Source organism: Oncorhynchus nerka, linkage group LG4 (genome assembly GCF_034236695.1).
Source record: "Oncorhynchus nerka isolate Pitt River linkage group LG4, Oner_Uvic_2.0, whole genome shotgun sequence".
Taxonomy (NCBI): Eukaryota; Metazoa; Chordata; class Actinopteri; order Salmoniformes; family Salmonidae; genus Oncorhynchus; species Oncorhynchus nerka.
The window spans coordinates 52,464,102-52,479,942 of NC_088399.1; the positions used below are offsets into that span (position 1 = coordinate 52,464,102).

At 41.8% G+C, this 15,841-nt stretch overlaps 1 protein-coding gene across 1 annotated transcript in view; it reads left to right on the forward strand.

Moving 5' to 3' along the window:
- LOC115106019 (E3 ubiquitin-protein ligase UHRF2-like) overlaps window positions 1-15,052 on the forward strand; it is a 43,740-nt gene extending 28,688 nt beyond the window's left edge. The window contains 9 exon segments of the mRNA XM_029628614.2: window positions 1,254-1,361; window positions 1,697-1,801; window positions 7,801-7,907; window positions 8,156-8,318; window positions 10,553-10,690; window positions 11,101-11,317; window positions 11,544-11,695; window positions 12,420-12,518; window positions 13,541-15,052. Of these exon segments, the coding sequence (XP_029484474.2) occupies window positions 1,254-1,361; window positions 1,697-1,801; window positions 7,801-7,907; window positions 8,156-8,318; window positions 10,553-10,690; window positions 11,101-11,317; window positions 11,544-11,695; window positions 12,420-12,518; window positions 13,541-13,687 (1,236 nt within the window). The 3' untranslated portion in view covers window positions 13,688-15,052.
- The last annotated feature ends 789 nt before the right edge of the window (window positions 15,053-15,841 follow it).

Sequence of the window (15,841 nt, forward strand, 5' to 3'; positions counted from 1 at the left end):
TTAGGGGCCTCTGTCTTGAGGGTCAGTGTGGCGGATGAATTGTTGCATACTCTCACAACCTGGGTTACTCCTTTTAATTACTTCACTTTTGTTTAGAGTTGACTTTGCCCTGGGCTTTGAACGGGGCATCTGGCTCACGTTTGGGAAGCAGCCCGTGTCCAAACGAATTCAGTCAACTTTTACCCCACGCAAAACACGCCTGCCTGGGCTGTATTCATTGAATCTCCTCACTAAGTTCTCATAAAGGAGTGCATTGGCAGGTAGCAGTAGTGACCAAATGGGAAGAAAACGGGCTGAGACAAGGAGGGACTACCTGGACTTGTCCAATAAGAACCACTGAATTTCGTTTTCCATTGCAAAATGTTTTGTGACATTGTACCCTACAAATTAGGGTTGCAAAATTACACAACCTTTCAATAAATTCCCTGGTTTTCGTGAAATCCTGGTTGGAGTATTCCTGCTAATTTCCTCCTGATTCTAGGAATCCTCTAACTGGGATTTCAGGAAAATCAGGGAATTTATTGAAAGTTCCCTGAAATGTGCAACCCTAGCCCTACTGAACAAAACCCTCTACCTTTTACTCCGTTTCCTTCTGTTTGGTGCCCACTGAACATGGCCCAGGCCCACAGTGAGGCCTTTATGCTCTGACTAAGCCGTGTGTAATTCTTTGTTGGCGCTCTCCTCTCAAGCTGTGAGGCGACGCTAACAATGCCATTTAAAATGACTCAGCAGAGTGAAGTTCTTTTCCTGGAACTAAACTTGAGGAAAATGAACCCCATTGTTTCCCAGTATACAACATTAATGCTTCCCAAATGACACCCTATTGCCTATTTAGTGCACTAATTTTAACAAGGGTCCATAGGGCTCTGGTCAAAAGTAGTGCACTATAGGGAATATGGTGCCATTTAGAACGCATCCCGTGTTAATTGAAAACAGCCTATTCTGTACATTTTAACATCTATATACATGGAAGTGCTAGAGGTTTTGTTTTTCTCATTTATTTGTCTTATCATTTGGGAATGTTATGAGATAAGAATGAATCAAATTGTCCAATGCTTTAACAAGAAAGCCCTGAAAATGGATTATTGTTATATATACAAAACCATTCAGGTCTGATTACGCTATTATGGTAACTAAAGCTTCTACTAGTAAGCCCTTTGTTTATGTAATGTGTGTGGTCCAGCGTGGGAATACATGCTAGCTAAAACATGCATGAATAGGTCCTTTCCTTGAATGCCATGCTCCTGTTTCAGGGTATGGCCTGTGTGGGGCGCACTAAGGAATGTACCATCGTCCCCTCCAATCACTACGGGCCCGTACCTGGTGTTCCCGTGGGAACAACATGGAAGTTCCGTGTTCAGGTGAGCCAATGGCAACACGATTTCGTAACATGGGTCATACCGGTAGGGTGATACATGTTGGATAATTCCTCACAGAGAACAGAGAGAATGTTTCGAACAATACGTTATATTTTCAAATCATGGCGATGTTGAAGCCGAAAGGATTGTTATTTTAAGTGAAATTTATTGGCTTATAGTTGTCAACTCTGATATTCTGACACGGATTTGTTTACATAGCCTGTATCGCATGTTCCTTCCCTCTTTCTCTATCCCTCCCATATCATCACCCATCCTGACTCTCCCCCACTCCTGTTCATTCTCCCTATCTATATTCTCCTCCCTTCCTGTGTTCCAAGGTGAGTGAAGCTGGAGTGCACAGGCCCCACGTGGGAGGTATCCATGGCCGCAGTAACGATGGCTCCTATTCGCTGGTGCTGGCCGGAGGCTTCGAGGATGAAGTGGTGGGTTTCTTTTTTCTTTTATTTTCATTTCTGAGGTTGTTGTGTTTGAACTAAGCAATCTAGGAGCGTGGGAGCGGGCTCTCTCCCTCTGTTTTCCCTCTCTATTCTCACTTCCTCTAATGTCCCATGCTGTTTGTTCTTGCTCTGTCTTGTCTTTAGCATGGGAGGAGGGCAGGATGGAGGGAGGATGGTAATCTGTCTACCCATCCATCTGGTCCTCACACAGATGTTGTCTGCCTCTCTTTCTCCCACCCCCGCTCTCCTTCTCTCCTTTTAACATGTTTGACTTAAAGGATGTACATCCTTTTAAGAATACAGCATAGCACTGGAGAGTGCATTTAAACCACTATGATGAATGTTTAACTGGGATTTGTCTGGAGGATGGATTTGGATGGACTTTGAACCGTATTTTCAATGGATTTTGCAAACGTGTTCATACCCATACATAGCCAGTTATAATTGTAATGGCTTAGCAGATAAGAAAAGACGATCAGTATTTACCTGGCTAAAAGAGAAGGAATGTAATATCTATTGTTTACAGGAAACTCATTCAACAATTTTAGATGGTGATCTGTGGAAGAAGGACTGGGGGGGCGAAATATACTTTTACCATGGGCAAAGTAACTCAAAAGGGGTGATGATATTAATTAACAATAATTCTGATCTGAATGTGCAAATTGTCCAAACCGATCCTCAAGGTAGATGGATTCTTTTAAATATGTTATTGGACCATAAACAGATTTGGCTCATTAATCGATAAGGTCCAAATAATGATGATTCACACTTCTTTAAAAATATATATAATAATTTATCTTGCCTACAAGCAATACAAAACTCTATTATTATGGTGGGAGATTATAATACGGTTTTAAATACCTCAATGGACCGTAATGGAAATCGCACTACAAACTATCACCCTAATGCATATAAGGAAATCACAAATGTCATGGATATATTGGTGTGTGTGTGTGTGTGTGTGTGTGTGTGTGTGTGTGTGTTTATCCTGACCTAGTGAGTTTTACATGGCAGAGGCTCAATGAAGCTAGTCGTCTGAACTACTTTCTTATGTCATTCTCGCTGGCACCAAAAGTTTAAAAAGTGTTGATAGGGGACAAAATGCCATCAAATAATTGGCCTATCCATTATCCTTAGAGAATTTCCATGTTGGCGAGGATATTGGACATTTCATCAAAGCCTATTGGATGACAACTTGTTTTAACCAGGACAGAATCATTTATAACTGCCTTTTTCCAACATAATATAGGTAGATCAGTTCCCCTTATTGTATGGGACACTTTTTGTAAATGTGCCTTTAGAGGCCATACAATTCAATACTCATCTTTAAAACAATAGCAATTTAGGTCAAAAGAATGAATATCAGCAAAGGAAATAGAGGGACTAACAGTACAGAGAGTTGTCGATGAAAACTGTACCATAGAGGCACAGAATACATTAGAGGAAAGACTATAAAAGAAGAGGAGGAACTTATGCAAGAAAGATCAAGTGTACAGTAATATATTATAAAAAATAAAGCGAACTGGATGGAATATGGGCAAAACAACACAAATGCTACCAAAAATAATTTACTGGAACTTGTTACAAATGACGTAGTCACCCATGATTCACCAAACTATATTTAGAAAGAGGAAGCAAAGTACTTTAAGCAGATGTTTTAGTTTCAGTCTCCATTAACCAAAGTTAATTGTATTATTCTATTAATAATGTAAAATTAACATCTGTACAGAAAGACTCACGTGAAGGCCAAATTACAGAGAAGGAACTTCTTGATGCAATTAAAGCCTTTTAGTCTGGGAAAACTCCAGGGCTGGATGGCATACCAGTTGATGTGTGCCAAACCTTTTTTGATGTACTCAGAGGACAATTATTAGCATTTTTTAACCACTTCGATAAAAATTATTATCAGATTATCAGATACTCAACAGGGTCTGATTTCATTATTACTGAAACAGGACCCAAGTGGTAAATACAAAGATCCAGCCAATTTAAGAAATTAGAGGGCCCTTACACTTTAGTGTTGTGATGCAAAAATTCTAGCAAAATGCATAGTGCGTAGAATTTAAAAAGGTATTGTCGGATATTATTCATCCTGATCAGACAGGTTTTTTACATGGACGATACATTGGAGATAATATAAGACAAGTACTGTGAATAATAGAGCACTATGAAAAATATCTGGGAAACCAGGCCTGGTATTCATAGCTGACTTTGAAAAGGCTTTTGATAAAGTACGGCTAGAATTTAATATAAATGGCAGGAATATTTACATTTTGGAGGATCTCTTATACAGTGTGTTAGAGTTATGTCTAGTAACTAGGACTGTTGCGGTGACCATATTACTGCCACACAAGTCATGACGGCAGTCAAATTCCACATGACTGTTTAATCATAGTAATTAGGCTTCTCCAAGCTCTGATGCTGCTGATGGTCATTAGTAGCCTACCAAACTGGCTAACTGCCTTGGTACTCAAGCACTCCATTGTCCCTCTAATCACTCTGACATCAATGCAAATGTATTTGAAAATCTAATCAAAGACTACATGAGAGCCCAGGAGCTCATGTTGCGCAACATTGGTATACAATTGCACGAGAAAACAGGGTGATGGCCTCTACTAAAAAGAGGAGGATCCCATCAGCTTTGTATAGACTAGGCCTACTATATTTATTTCTCAACTTTCCTAATATTAAGCATATTGTTTATCACAACTAAAGTGTCAAATAACGTTTTAAAATTAAGCACATTAATCTGCTTTTACAAGGGGTTTAGAGCCTAAATGGCATTCATAAGCAGCGCGTGAGTTTCAAGTTTGGGGAAGGTAATTTTCACCATAAAAATGCACCTTTTATAATAAATGCATTACATGCGTAATTACATTTGTGTTCATTTTTGATAATGGTGTCAACACACAATACCCCATAACAACAAAGCGAAAACAGGTTTTTAGACTTTTGCAAATGTATTAAAAATATAAAACTGAAATACCTTATTCACTTAAGTATTCAGACCCATTGATTTGAGACTCAAAATTGAGCTCTGGTGCATCCTGTTTCCATTGATCATTTTTGAGATGTTTCTTCAACTTGAGTCCACCTGTGGTAAATTCAATTGATTGGACATGATTTGGAAAGGCACACACCTGTCTATATAAGGTCCCACAGTTGACAGTGCATGTCAGAGCAAAAACCAAGCCATCAGGTCGAAGGAGTTGTCCATAGAGGTTCGAGACGGACGCGATGGTCACTTTGACCGAGCTCTAGAGTTCCTCTGTGGAGCTGGGACAACCTTCCAGAACCCAATGGTCACTCTGACAGATGGAGAACCTTTCAGAAGGACAACCATCTCTGCAGCACTCCACCAATCAGACCTTTATGGTAGAGTGGCCAGACTGATGCCACACCTCAGTAAAAGGCACATGACAGCCCGCTTTGAGTTTGCCAAAAGGCACCTAAATGACTCTGACCATGAGAAACAAGATTCTCTGGTCTGATGAAACCAAGATTGAACACTTTGGCCTGCATACCAAGAGTCATGTTTGGGGGAAACCTGGTACCATCCCTACGGTGAAGTATGGTGGTGGCACCATCATGCTGTGGGGATGTTTTTCAGGGACTGGGAGAGTAGTCAGGATCGAGGGAAAGATGAACAGAGCAAAGTACAGAAAGATCCTTGCCGCTCTGGACGTCGGACTGGGGCAAAGGTTCAACTTCCACAGGACATTGACCCGAAGCACACAGCCAAAACAACGCAGGAGTGGCTTCGGGACAAGTCTCAATGTCCTTGAGTGGCCCAGCCAGAGCCCGGACTTGAACCTGATTGGACATCTCTGGAGAGACCTGAAAATAGCTGTGCAGCAATGCTCCCCATCCAACCTGACAGAGCTTGAGAGGATCTGGAGAGAAAAATGGGAGAAACTACCCAAATGTAGGTGTGCCAAGGTTGTAGCGTCATTTCCAAGAAGACTCGATGCTGTAATCACTGACAAAGGTGCTTCAACAAAGTACTGAGTAAAGGGTCAGAATTCTTATGTAAATGTGATATTTCTGTTTTTTTATTTTTTATAAATTATTTTAGAATAAAGCTGTAATGTAACAAAATGTGAAAAAGGTCAAGGGGTATGAAGGCACTGTGTTCACATTATAGTTATAAAAAGTGGGATGAAAATGGATTTAATTGTGAAATTGGAAGATTATTATTTTTTCATTAATAGAAATTAAATAAGTAAAATATAGTTGTTGCTGAAGCATTCCGCTCCCTGAGTCAATACATGTTATCAACCCCTTTTGGCAGTGATTACAGCTGTGAGTCTTCTTGGGTAAGTCTCTAAGAGCTTTACACACCTGGATTGTGCAATATTAGCCCATTATTCTTTCCATAATTCTTCAAGTTCTGTCAAGATGTTGGGGATCATGGCTAGACAGTAATTTTCAAATCTTGCCATAGATTATTAAGCAGATTTACATTGACACTGTAACTTGGCCACTCAGGAACAAGCAGCTCCAGTGTAGATTTGACCTTTTGTTGTAGGTTATTGTCCTGATGAAAGTTAAATTACTCTCCAAGGTTTTCCTCTATGATTTTGCCTGTGCTTAGCTCCATCCTGTATCTTTTTATCCTGAAAAACTCTCTAAGTCCTTGCTGATGACAAGCATACCCATAACATGATGCAGCCACTACCATTTTTGAAAATAAGGAGGCAGTTACTCAGTGATGTTGTGTTGGATTTGCCCAAAACATGAGGCTTTGCATTTAGGCCAGTGTATTCCTTTGGCAGTTTTTGTTTTTCAGAATTACTTTAGTACCATACAAGGCTCATGTTTTGGAATATTCTGTATATTTGTATTCTTCTTTTCACTTTGTCATTTATGTAATTATTGTGGAGTCCCTACAATGTTGTTGATCTGTCCTCAGTTTTCTCCCATCACAGCCATTGAACTTCGTAGCTGTTTTAAAATCACCAATAGTCTCATGGGAACACCCCTGAGCAGTTTCATTCCTGTCTTTAAAAAAATGTTTTAATTTAACCTTTTATTTAACTAGGCAAGTCAGTTAAGAACAAATTCTTATTTACAATGACGGCCTACCCCGGCCAAACCCTAACGACTCTTGGCCAATTGTGTGCCACCCTATGGGACTCCCGATCATGGCTGGTTGTGATACAGCCTGGACTCAAACCAGGGTCTGTAGTGACGCCTCTAGCACTGAGATGCAGTGGCTTAGATGGCTTAGACTGCTGTGCCACTCTGGAGCCCTATCCCGCTGCTCAGTTTAGAAGGATGACTGTATTTTTGATGTGTCTAGGTGGTTCAATACATAAACCACAGCATAATTAGTCACTTGGCCATGCTTAGAGATATTCATCGTCAGATTTGTTATTGTTACCCATCTACCAATCACTGTCCTTCTTTGAGGCTTTCAAAAAGCTCCCTGGTCTTTGTAGTTGAATCATGTGAACCCCTATTATTTCACACGGTGAGTCCATGTAGTTTACATTATTATTTGATTTGTTAAGCCAAATTTTACTCCTGAACTAATTTAGGCTTGCCTAAACAAAGGGGCTGAGTACTTATGTACATAACTAATTAGATAATAGTTTAATTACTCACATTTTAATTAATCTTTAAAAAAGTTAGAATTTTTCTTCCACTTTGACATTAGAGTAGATTGTTGATTGTTGACCACTTTGCAACACAATAAAATATGAAGATATCTAAGGGTTAAGAATACTTTTGCAAGGCACTGTATGTTGACTTAACTGTGAGTCTCAGGCTGAGATTTCATACTTGAGTCAGCTAAAGAAAATGCAAGATTAGTCCAGCATGTGCAGGGGCTGTGTTTATATAGATATATAGATGGATATCTATATAGATATCTATATGTGTATGTGTATATATAGATATATAGACATATATATATATATATATATAGATAGATATATGTGTGTGTGTGTGTCTCCTTTTAACCCTCTGACCTCCGCTGTCAGGACAGGGGAGATGAGTTCACCTACACGGGCAGCGGGGGTCGCGACCTTTCAGGGAACAAACGCATCGGGGAGCATTCCTTTGACCAGACCCTAACCCACTATAACAGGTACAGTAAACAAACACAAGAAATACCACCTGTCCTGTTTCTCTCCCTGGTTTCAACCAAGACGGCAGGCTTCATAGTGTACTTTAAAAAAAATTTTTTTACTCAAGTCAATGTAAAACCGTTGAAAGCCAGTGTTCATCAACCTGTCCCTGGAGACGCAAAGGGTGCTGAGTCAAATGTGTTAGTGCTGAACTAGAATGAAAGCTAGCTCCCTTCATCACATGACCCTTTGACCCTTGCTCTCTCAGGGCCCTGGCGCTGAACTGTGACGCCCCCATCAACGACAAGGACGGGGCGGAGTCCAGGAACTGGCGTGCGGGGAAGCCAGTGCGGGTGGTGCGGAGCTCCAAGGGACGACGCATCAGCAAGTACGCCCCAGAGGAGGGCAACCGCTACGATGGCATCTACAAGGTGTATTAGCTAGGGGACTAACTTCTGTCATTGTCATTAAAACAAGTTTTTCAACCACTCCACAAATGTCTTGTTAACAAATTATAGTTTGGCAAGTCGGTTAGGACATCTACTTTGTGCATGACACAAGTAATTTTTCCAATAATTGTTTACAGACAGATTATTTCACTTGTAATTCACTGTATCACAATTCCAGTGGGTCAGAAGTTTACATACACTAAAGTTGACTGTGCCTTTAAACAGCTTGGAAAATTCCATAAAATGTCATGGCTTTAGAAGCTTCTGACAGGCTAATTGACATCATTTGAGTCAATTGGCGGTGTACCTGTGGATGTATTTCAAGGCCTACCTTCAAACTCAGTGCCTGTTTGCTTGACAACATGGGAAAATCAAAAGAAATCAGCCAAGACCTCAGAAAAAAGATTGTAGACCTCCACAAGTCTGGTTCATCCTTGGGAGCAATTTCCAAACGCCTGAAGGTACCACGTTTTTCTGTACTAACAATAATACGCAAGTATAAACACCATGGGACCACGTAGTCGTCATAACGCTCGGGAAGGAGACGCATTCTGTCTCCTAGAGATTAACGTACTTTGGTGCTAAAAGTGCAAATCAATCCCAGAACAACAGCAAAGGACCTTGTTAAGATGCTGGAGGAAACCGGTACAAAAGTATCTATATCCACAGTAAAATGAGTCCTATATCGACATAACCTGAAAGGCTACTCAGCAAGGAAGAAGCCACTGCTCCAAAACCGCCATAAAAAAGACAGACTACGGTTTGTAACTGCACATGGGGACTAAGATCGTACTTTTTGGAGTAATGTCCTCTGGTCTGATGAAACAATAGAACTGTTTGGCCATATGACCATTGTTATGTTTGGAGGAAAAAGAGGGAGGTTTGCAAGCCGAAGACCACCATCCCAACCATGATGCACGGGGTGGCAGCATCATGTTGTGGGGGTGCTTTGCTGCAGGAGGGACTGGTGCACTTCACAAAATAGATGGCAACATGAGGTAGGAAAATGATGTGGATATATTGAAGCAACATCTCAAGACACCAGTCAGGAAATTAAAGCTTGGGTCTTCCAAATTGACAATGACCCCAAGCATACTTCCAAAGTTGTGGCAAAATGGCCTAAGGACAACAAAGTTAAGGTATTGGAGTGGCCATCACAAAGCCCTGACCTCAATCCTATAGAAATATGTGGGTAGAACTGAAAAAGCATGTGTGAGCAAGGAGGCCTACAAACCTGACTCAGTTACACCAGCTCTATCAGAAGGGCCAGAATGGGCCAAAATTCACCCAACTTATTGTGGGAAGCTTGTGGAAGGCTACCTGAAATGTTTGACCCAAGTTAAACAATTTAAAGGCAATGCTACCAAATACAATTGAGTGTATGTAAAATTCTGACCCACTGGGAATGTGATAAATCTTTCTCTACTATTATTCTGACATTTCACATTCTTAAAATAAAGTGGTGATCCTAACTGACCTAAGACAGGGAATTGTTACTAGGGTTAAATGTCAGGAATTGTGAAAAACTTAATTTAAATGTGTTAGGCTAAGGTGTATGTACACTTCTGACTTCAACTGTACTTCCATGCAATAGTATTTTGTTTGTATTGCCATATTGGTTGATACTTAGAAGGCATGCCCATTACATTGCTTTATACTAAGTTGTATGCTAGAGTGTGGATATTGGAATTGAGCCCTGGTGGCTCCTTGCCTGTCACTCAACAACGCCATTTTGGATCCTTTATGCGTTTACCTCTCTCCTAGTCCCTTGTGACAAACTGTCAACAGCCGCTTGAGTTGTGAAATCAGAAATCCATTACAAATGTAATAGAAAATGGCATCAAAATAAATCCGATGAAGATATTGTTGGGCCTGGTCCTCATTATGAGTCATGCTTTTTGAACACGTCTTGATTTTCCCAGATGTGCCATTACGGTAAACACAACACGCATGGTTTCAGGGCTGTCGCTAACAAGACAAGATTAGGAAATATTTAATCTGCTCTTTTTACCATCCCTTTTTTAAAAGAGGAATTTTCAAAGCAATATTATTTTTAGTGCTATCCCTGTCTTACTATAAACTCCTGTTTAGTTATATCTTCACTGGATGTTGCTGCTGTGTATGTGCCCATAGAAGTAGAATTTCTAGAACGAACATTCCCATTCAACTCTGTGTTCCGTGGAGCAGCAGTAGTTATTTTTCTGTGTATGTCTCAGGTGGTGAAGTACTGGCCGGAGATAGGGAAGTGTGGATTCCTGGTGTGGCGGTACCTGTTGCGGAGGGATGACCTGGAACCTGCTCCCTGGACACCTGAGGGCCTAGAGCGTATCCAGAAACTGGGCCTAGCTGTGCAGGTAAGTGAGGGTCTTCTGTCCACCTGCATTTATTTTTATAGGACATTATGATAGTATGAGAAGGATAGGACAGGCTTTTGGTTATGACTGCTGTTTCAGGGGCTGTCTCTCTTTTATGTCTTAATTTCTCAAATTAAAAGTGCAATATTCTGAAATCGCTCCACCATTTCCTTGTTGGAAAAATGGGAGTAGTTTACCTAATTTCAGTTTTATTGACAAAACAAGCACTAATCATTGTACCATCTAAACCGCTGTGAAATAGTATATTTTCAGTAACCACAAATATTGTATTGATCCTTTGTTAAAGACAGTTGATGTTTTTATCTGACGGCCTTGATTGTCTCTCGGAGTGCCCCTACCACAGTATCCGCTGTGTTTTCGTACGACTCTGTGTCTCTTTGCCTCCACAGTATCCTCCAGGCTACGTGGAGGCCATGGCCAACAAGACCAAGAAGGAGGCTAACGCTCGACCAGGGTGTACTAGGAGCAAGAAGCAACCTGGACGGGGACGGCCACGGCTACACCCCCTGGAGAAGAAGGTGAAGGAGGATGAGAAGAAGCCCATGGAGGGTACAGAACAGCCACAGAGCAACGGCAGTCAGAAGACACCCAAGGACAAGGAGACAGGTACCTGTTGAGACACAGCTAGGAATATAAGCCAGAGACAGAAGAGATGTATTTATTTTTTTTAGCTTTGTGTGTACAGTATACTGTATATCTTGTGCACTGGAATTGTTATGAGGCATTTCAAGGGTTGTTTTGAAGGTGTCAACTAAAATGTTACCCCATCTTTGAATAGAATCGATATGTGTACATGCATCCATACACAACGTGTGTTGGTGTGCTTTGTCAGAGGTGTGTAAGGAGTCGGCGGAGCCCCGAGCCAAGCGTCTGAAGATGGAGGAGGCGTTCCAGCTGACAGAGCAGCAGCAGAGCCTCATCAAGGAGGACCAACCCAACAAGAAGAACTGGGACGAGGCCATGGGACACCTCAAGGAGGGGCCGGTATGTATACACCACCACCCTACCTCAGTCACCTCACGAACTACCTCACTGACCACTAGACTAACTACAACTATACTGAACAAAAATATAAACGCACATGTAAAGTGTTGGTCCCATTTTTTTATGAGCTGAAATAAAAATCCCAGAAATGTTCCAAATGCACAAAAAGCGTATTTCTCAAAAATTTTCTGCACAAATTTGTGTATATCCCTGTTAGTGAGTATTTCTCCTTTGCCAAGGGGGGGGGGGGGTCCTGGGGTGCTGAGGATAATTTATGTCTGTAATAAAGCCCTTTTGTGGGGAAAACCTCATTCTGATTGGCTGGGCCTGGCTCCCCAGTGGGTGAACCCGGCTCCCCAGTGGGTGAACCCGGCTCCCCAGTGGGTGAACCCGGCTCCCCAGTGGGTGAACCCGGCTCCCCAGTGGGTGCGCCCCTGCCCAGTCATATGAAATCCATAGATTAGGGCTTCATGAATGTATTTTAATTGACTGATATCCTTCTACACAATACTGCCTCACAATGTAGTCTCCTGACTACTTCTAAACAATAGCTGAACCAACACAAGAGTCTCAGCTAGCTACATAACCTACCTACAAGGACTTGTATGCACTTCTATTAAATGAAATGAAGCAGATGATCCATGGCTAACTAAGATGTGTGATGCTGCTGTTACTATTGTGACAGCTGAGCCTTTAATTCCTGTGTTCCTGTCTTTCTCTGTAGAACTTCCTGAGGAAGGTGGAACAGACCTTCATGTGTGTCTGCTGCCAAGAGCTGGCCTACCAACCGGTCACCACTGTCTGCGCTCACAACGTCTGCAAGGTGTGTAACGTGTGTGTGCACTTGCATCCGTTGTAATGATTTGTTTGCGGGACTATAATTGATGACTAATTGTGGTGTAGTAATGGAAATGATAAACAAAAGTTGAAAAAGTATGGGGACATGACAAAAAAGGAAACAAGATATTAGATTCGTTGAAACAACAATGGTCTAAGAAGGGATCTTTGAGGAACACCACAAGACATCATAACCTTATTAAGTATGAAACACACCAAGCATGTCACTGCCGATAGGTACTTATCACAGTGGGAAGCCGTTCCTTTTCTTGCTAGACTGAAAGCGGTACCTGCTGCGTGACGAACAGACCGCAATGCTCGTCAGTGACCAACAATTTGACTTTGAGCCAGTCAGAGAGCATGAACCCCCATGTGGAGGAGACCATTTTTTTTTTTAAATGTAATTCTCACCGTACATTCCTGGATGAAACAGTTACACTTCATATGCACTGTAGGCTATGGGATGGTAGCTAGCTACGTGCACAGACGCAATGCACACAACACCAAATACTTCCTTAGCTAGCTAACTAGCTATGTTGTGCTAGCTAGCGAATATGCTAACACTAGCTAAACATTTGGCTATGGGCTGGCACTGGCCGTTTAGGATTATGGAAAGTGAATTCAATTGTTTATTCGTCCTCTTGCTAGGTAGTTATCTAGCTGTGGCCATATGGCTATTATCAACAAGGGTCTTCTACAACTTAGCAAGATGGCTTTGAATCTAAACCAAAAGCAATACGCACAGATATGCATTGCCAAACATAGCTAATGTCACCTTCTGGTTTGGAGTATTTTAATAACAAGGATGAGTGGCTGACGACTTCCAAGGTGTTTGCTGTGTGAACACAAAAGAGATTGACTGCCGACACTGTTCAGAGGTGCTAATTACTGTTGGCAGGCGAACATTTGACAATCCTACCACTGTGTCTGAGCTTTTAGATACCTATGCTGTTTTTGTGATCTGTGGCATTCTCACTCTCTCTCACTCTCTCCCTCCCTCCACCCCAGACCTGTTTGTTGCGGTCTTTCCGAGCGGAAGTGTACACCTGCCCTGCATGTCGCCATGACCTGGGTAAAGATTACATCATGGTCCTCAACAAGACTCTACAGCTGCTGTTGGACCAGTTCTTTCCTGGCTACAGCAAGGGCCGATGAGGCCACACACATTACATGTACACGGCGACATACACACACACACCCATAGATACACACATTTGCACTTACACAAGTAGTTACACAAATAACATACCGATGATGCACACATACAAAACCTACGTATAGACATACATTGGTACACGCATACATGCCACCTGTTGAACTTGGACTGTCCCCATTTAACTTCACCAGCCTGAAATCATCCATGCCTCAGAAGACCTCTCCTGAGCACCACCTAACCCTGCCATGGATTCCCTTCCTGGGTACCACCACCCCTTAACCCCCCCAAAGGGTTCCCTTCTTCCCAAGCCTTCCACGTCCCCAGTCCGCAGATACTTAGGAGTTCATCACCTGTCCATGTGAGGAACAGCCAGCGAGGATGCTAATGCTAACCATAGCCATGTAGAGAATATATGGCTGTAACGCTACGTAGCCTCCAGGGGGAAGGTGCCTGAAGTCAGCACATAGGGGTCAGGGGTTTGGGGTCACAACCTTGGGAAGCGGGGTGATGGGAAATGTAGTGTACAATGTTAGGTTTTTTTTGTGTTACTGGTCCATTTGAATTTCCGCCTGTTCCTCCCTTTCTTCTTCTCTCTGATCTCCGTTCCTTTTTTGTTTGTTCTCGTGGTGATGTCCTTTTCGTTCAAAGAATTCAGGATTTTTTAAAGACATGTTTTAAATTATGCTATGGTCTCTAAAGCAGCAAACTGTGATGTGCATTCCTTCCTACTGCTCAAGGCGCAAATATACAGAACAGAAAAATAATTTTTCTCTCTTCTGTATCGACTCGCAAGCTAATAGTTTCCTTCTTCTCTGTGAGCTTTGCTTCGTCCCCACCGTCCCTAGGGTTGCAAGATTCCGGTAACTGCCCAACATTCCAGGTTTTCCAGAAATCCCGTTTGAAAGATTTGTGGAATCAGGAGGGAGAAAGCAGGAAATCCAGGAATCCTTCAACTGGGATTTTTGGAAAAGTTGTGAGAATTTTGGGAACATTTGCAATCTTACCTGCCCCCAGTCGTGTACTCTACCTACCACTGCCGTGGACTACAGTAACTGTCTAGTCGTCAAGTGGACGCTTCGCTTCAGCTTTAGTGTTGTGTTCTGTTTTTTTTGCACTTATTGAAGAAAAAAAGATGTTGAAAATAAAAAAAGTAATTTCCTATCATGCTACTACAACATATGGCATTTTTCTATCATTTTAGTTGTCTATTCTATTTTAGTCATTATTTTATGTGGCAACCTTTACCTGCTGCTGTCAGCCTGATTGAAGAGTTTCATTGCTTCATATTGTGATCTGAAATTTTATACATGGTATAATAATACTTGATATGCACCTATTAAATATTTTGATTCCAGAAAAAACGATTTTCTGTTCAGTTTTCTTCAAGCCCAAACTGGGCTTCTGCAGGCCTCAGCGGAAACATTGGGTTCTGGCTGCCATTCATGCCAAGAGGATATATCTTCCCCTCTGCTCCCGTCACTCTACCTCATATTCAGATTCCACCTAGTTTCTGCTATATTGCTGTTACATAGTGCTATAACATCTGTGAAGGACTGGAGAAACTTGCATGCGTTTACACAGGCGGCCTAATTCTGATCTTCTGCCACTAATTGGTCTTTTGACCAATCCAATCAGATCCTTTGCCAATAATTGGGCAAAATATCAGAATTGGACTGCCTGTGTAAAGGCAGCTTATCTATATATAGGTTAGTCTGAGATTGAGAATGTTAATGCGTAGAGGCCCCAAGTATAGGTAGGTAGGTACCTATTACCTACTCGACAACTCAGCTGATCAGTGCAGTAGAGCCACAGCCAGGCGCTGTGCTATGGCCTGGTTACTATACGAAAAAGTTTCTACGGTGAAGTGTAAATGGTCCCGAACGCTGAGCTGAGTATACAGGATGGAATGTTAGACTTTCTGTGCCACTGACTGCAACGTAATGGTTCCACTTTTAAAACTCAGACAGATAAACCCATGGAGAAGGTGATCACAGAATGAATTAGGGTAGAATAGAGCCAGGTTTTGTTGACTAGAGGATTTCACCTCTGGACTCTGCAGGTGTTATGGCATACATACAAAGAACATGAGATGTAGTGGCTCTGCAACGTTTACAATTTAATGATCAGAGATTAACCCATTGAGAAGGTAGTCA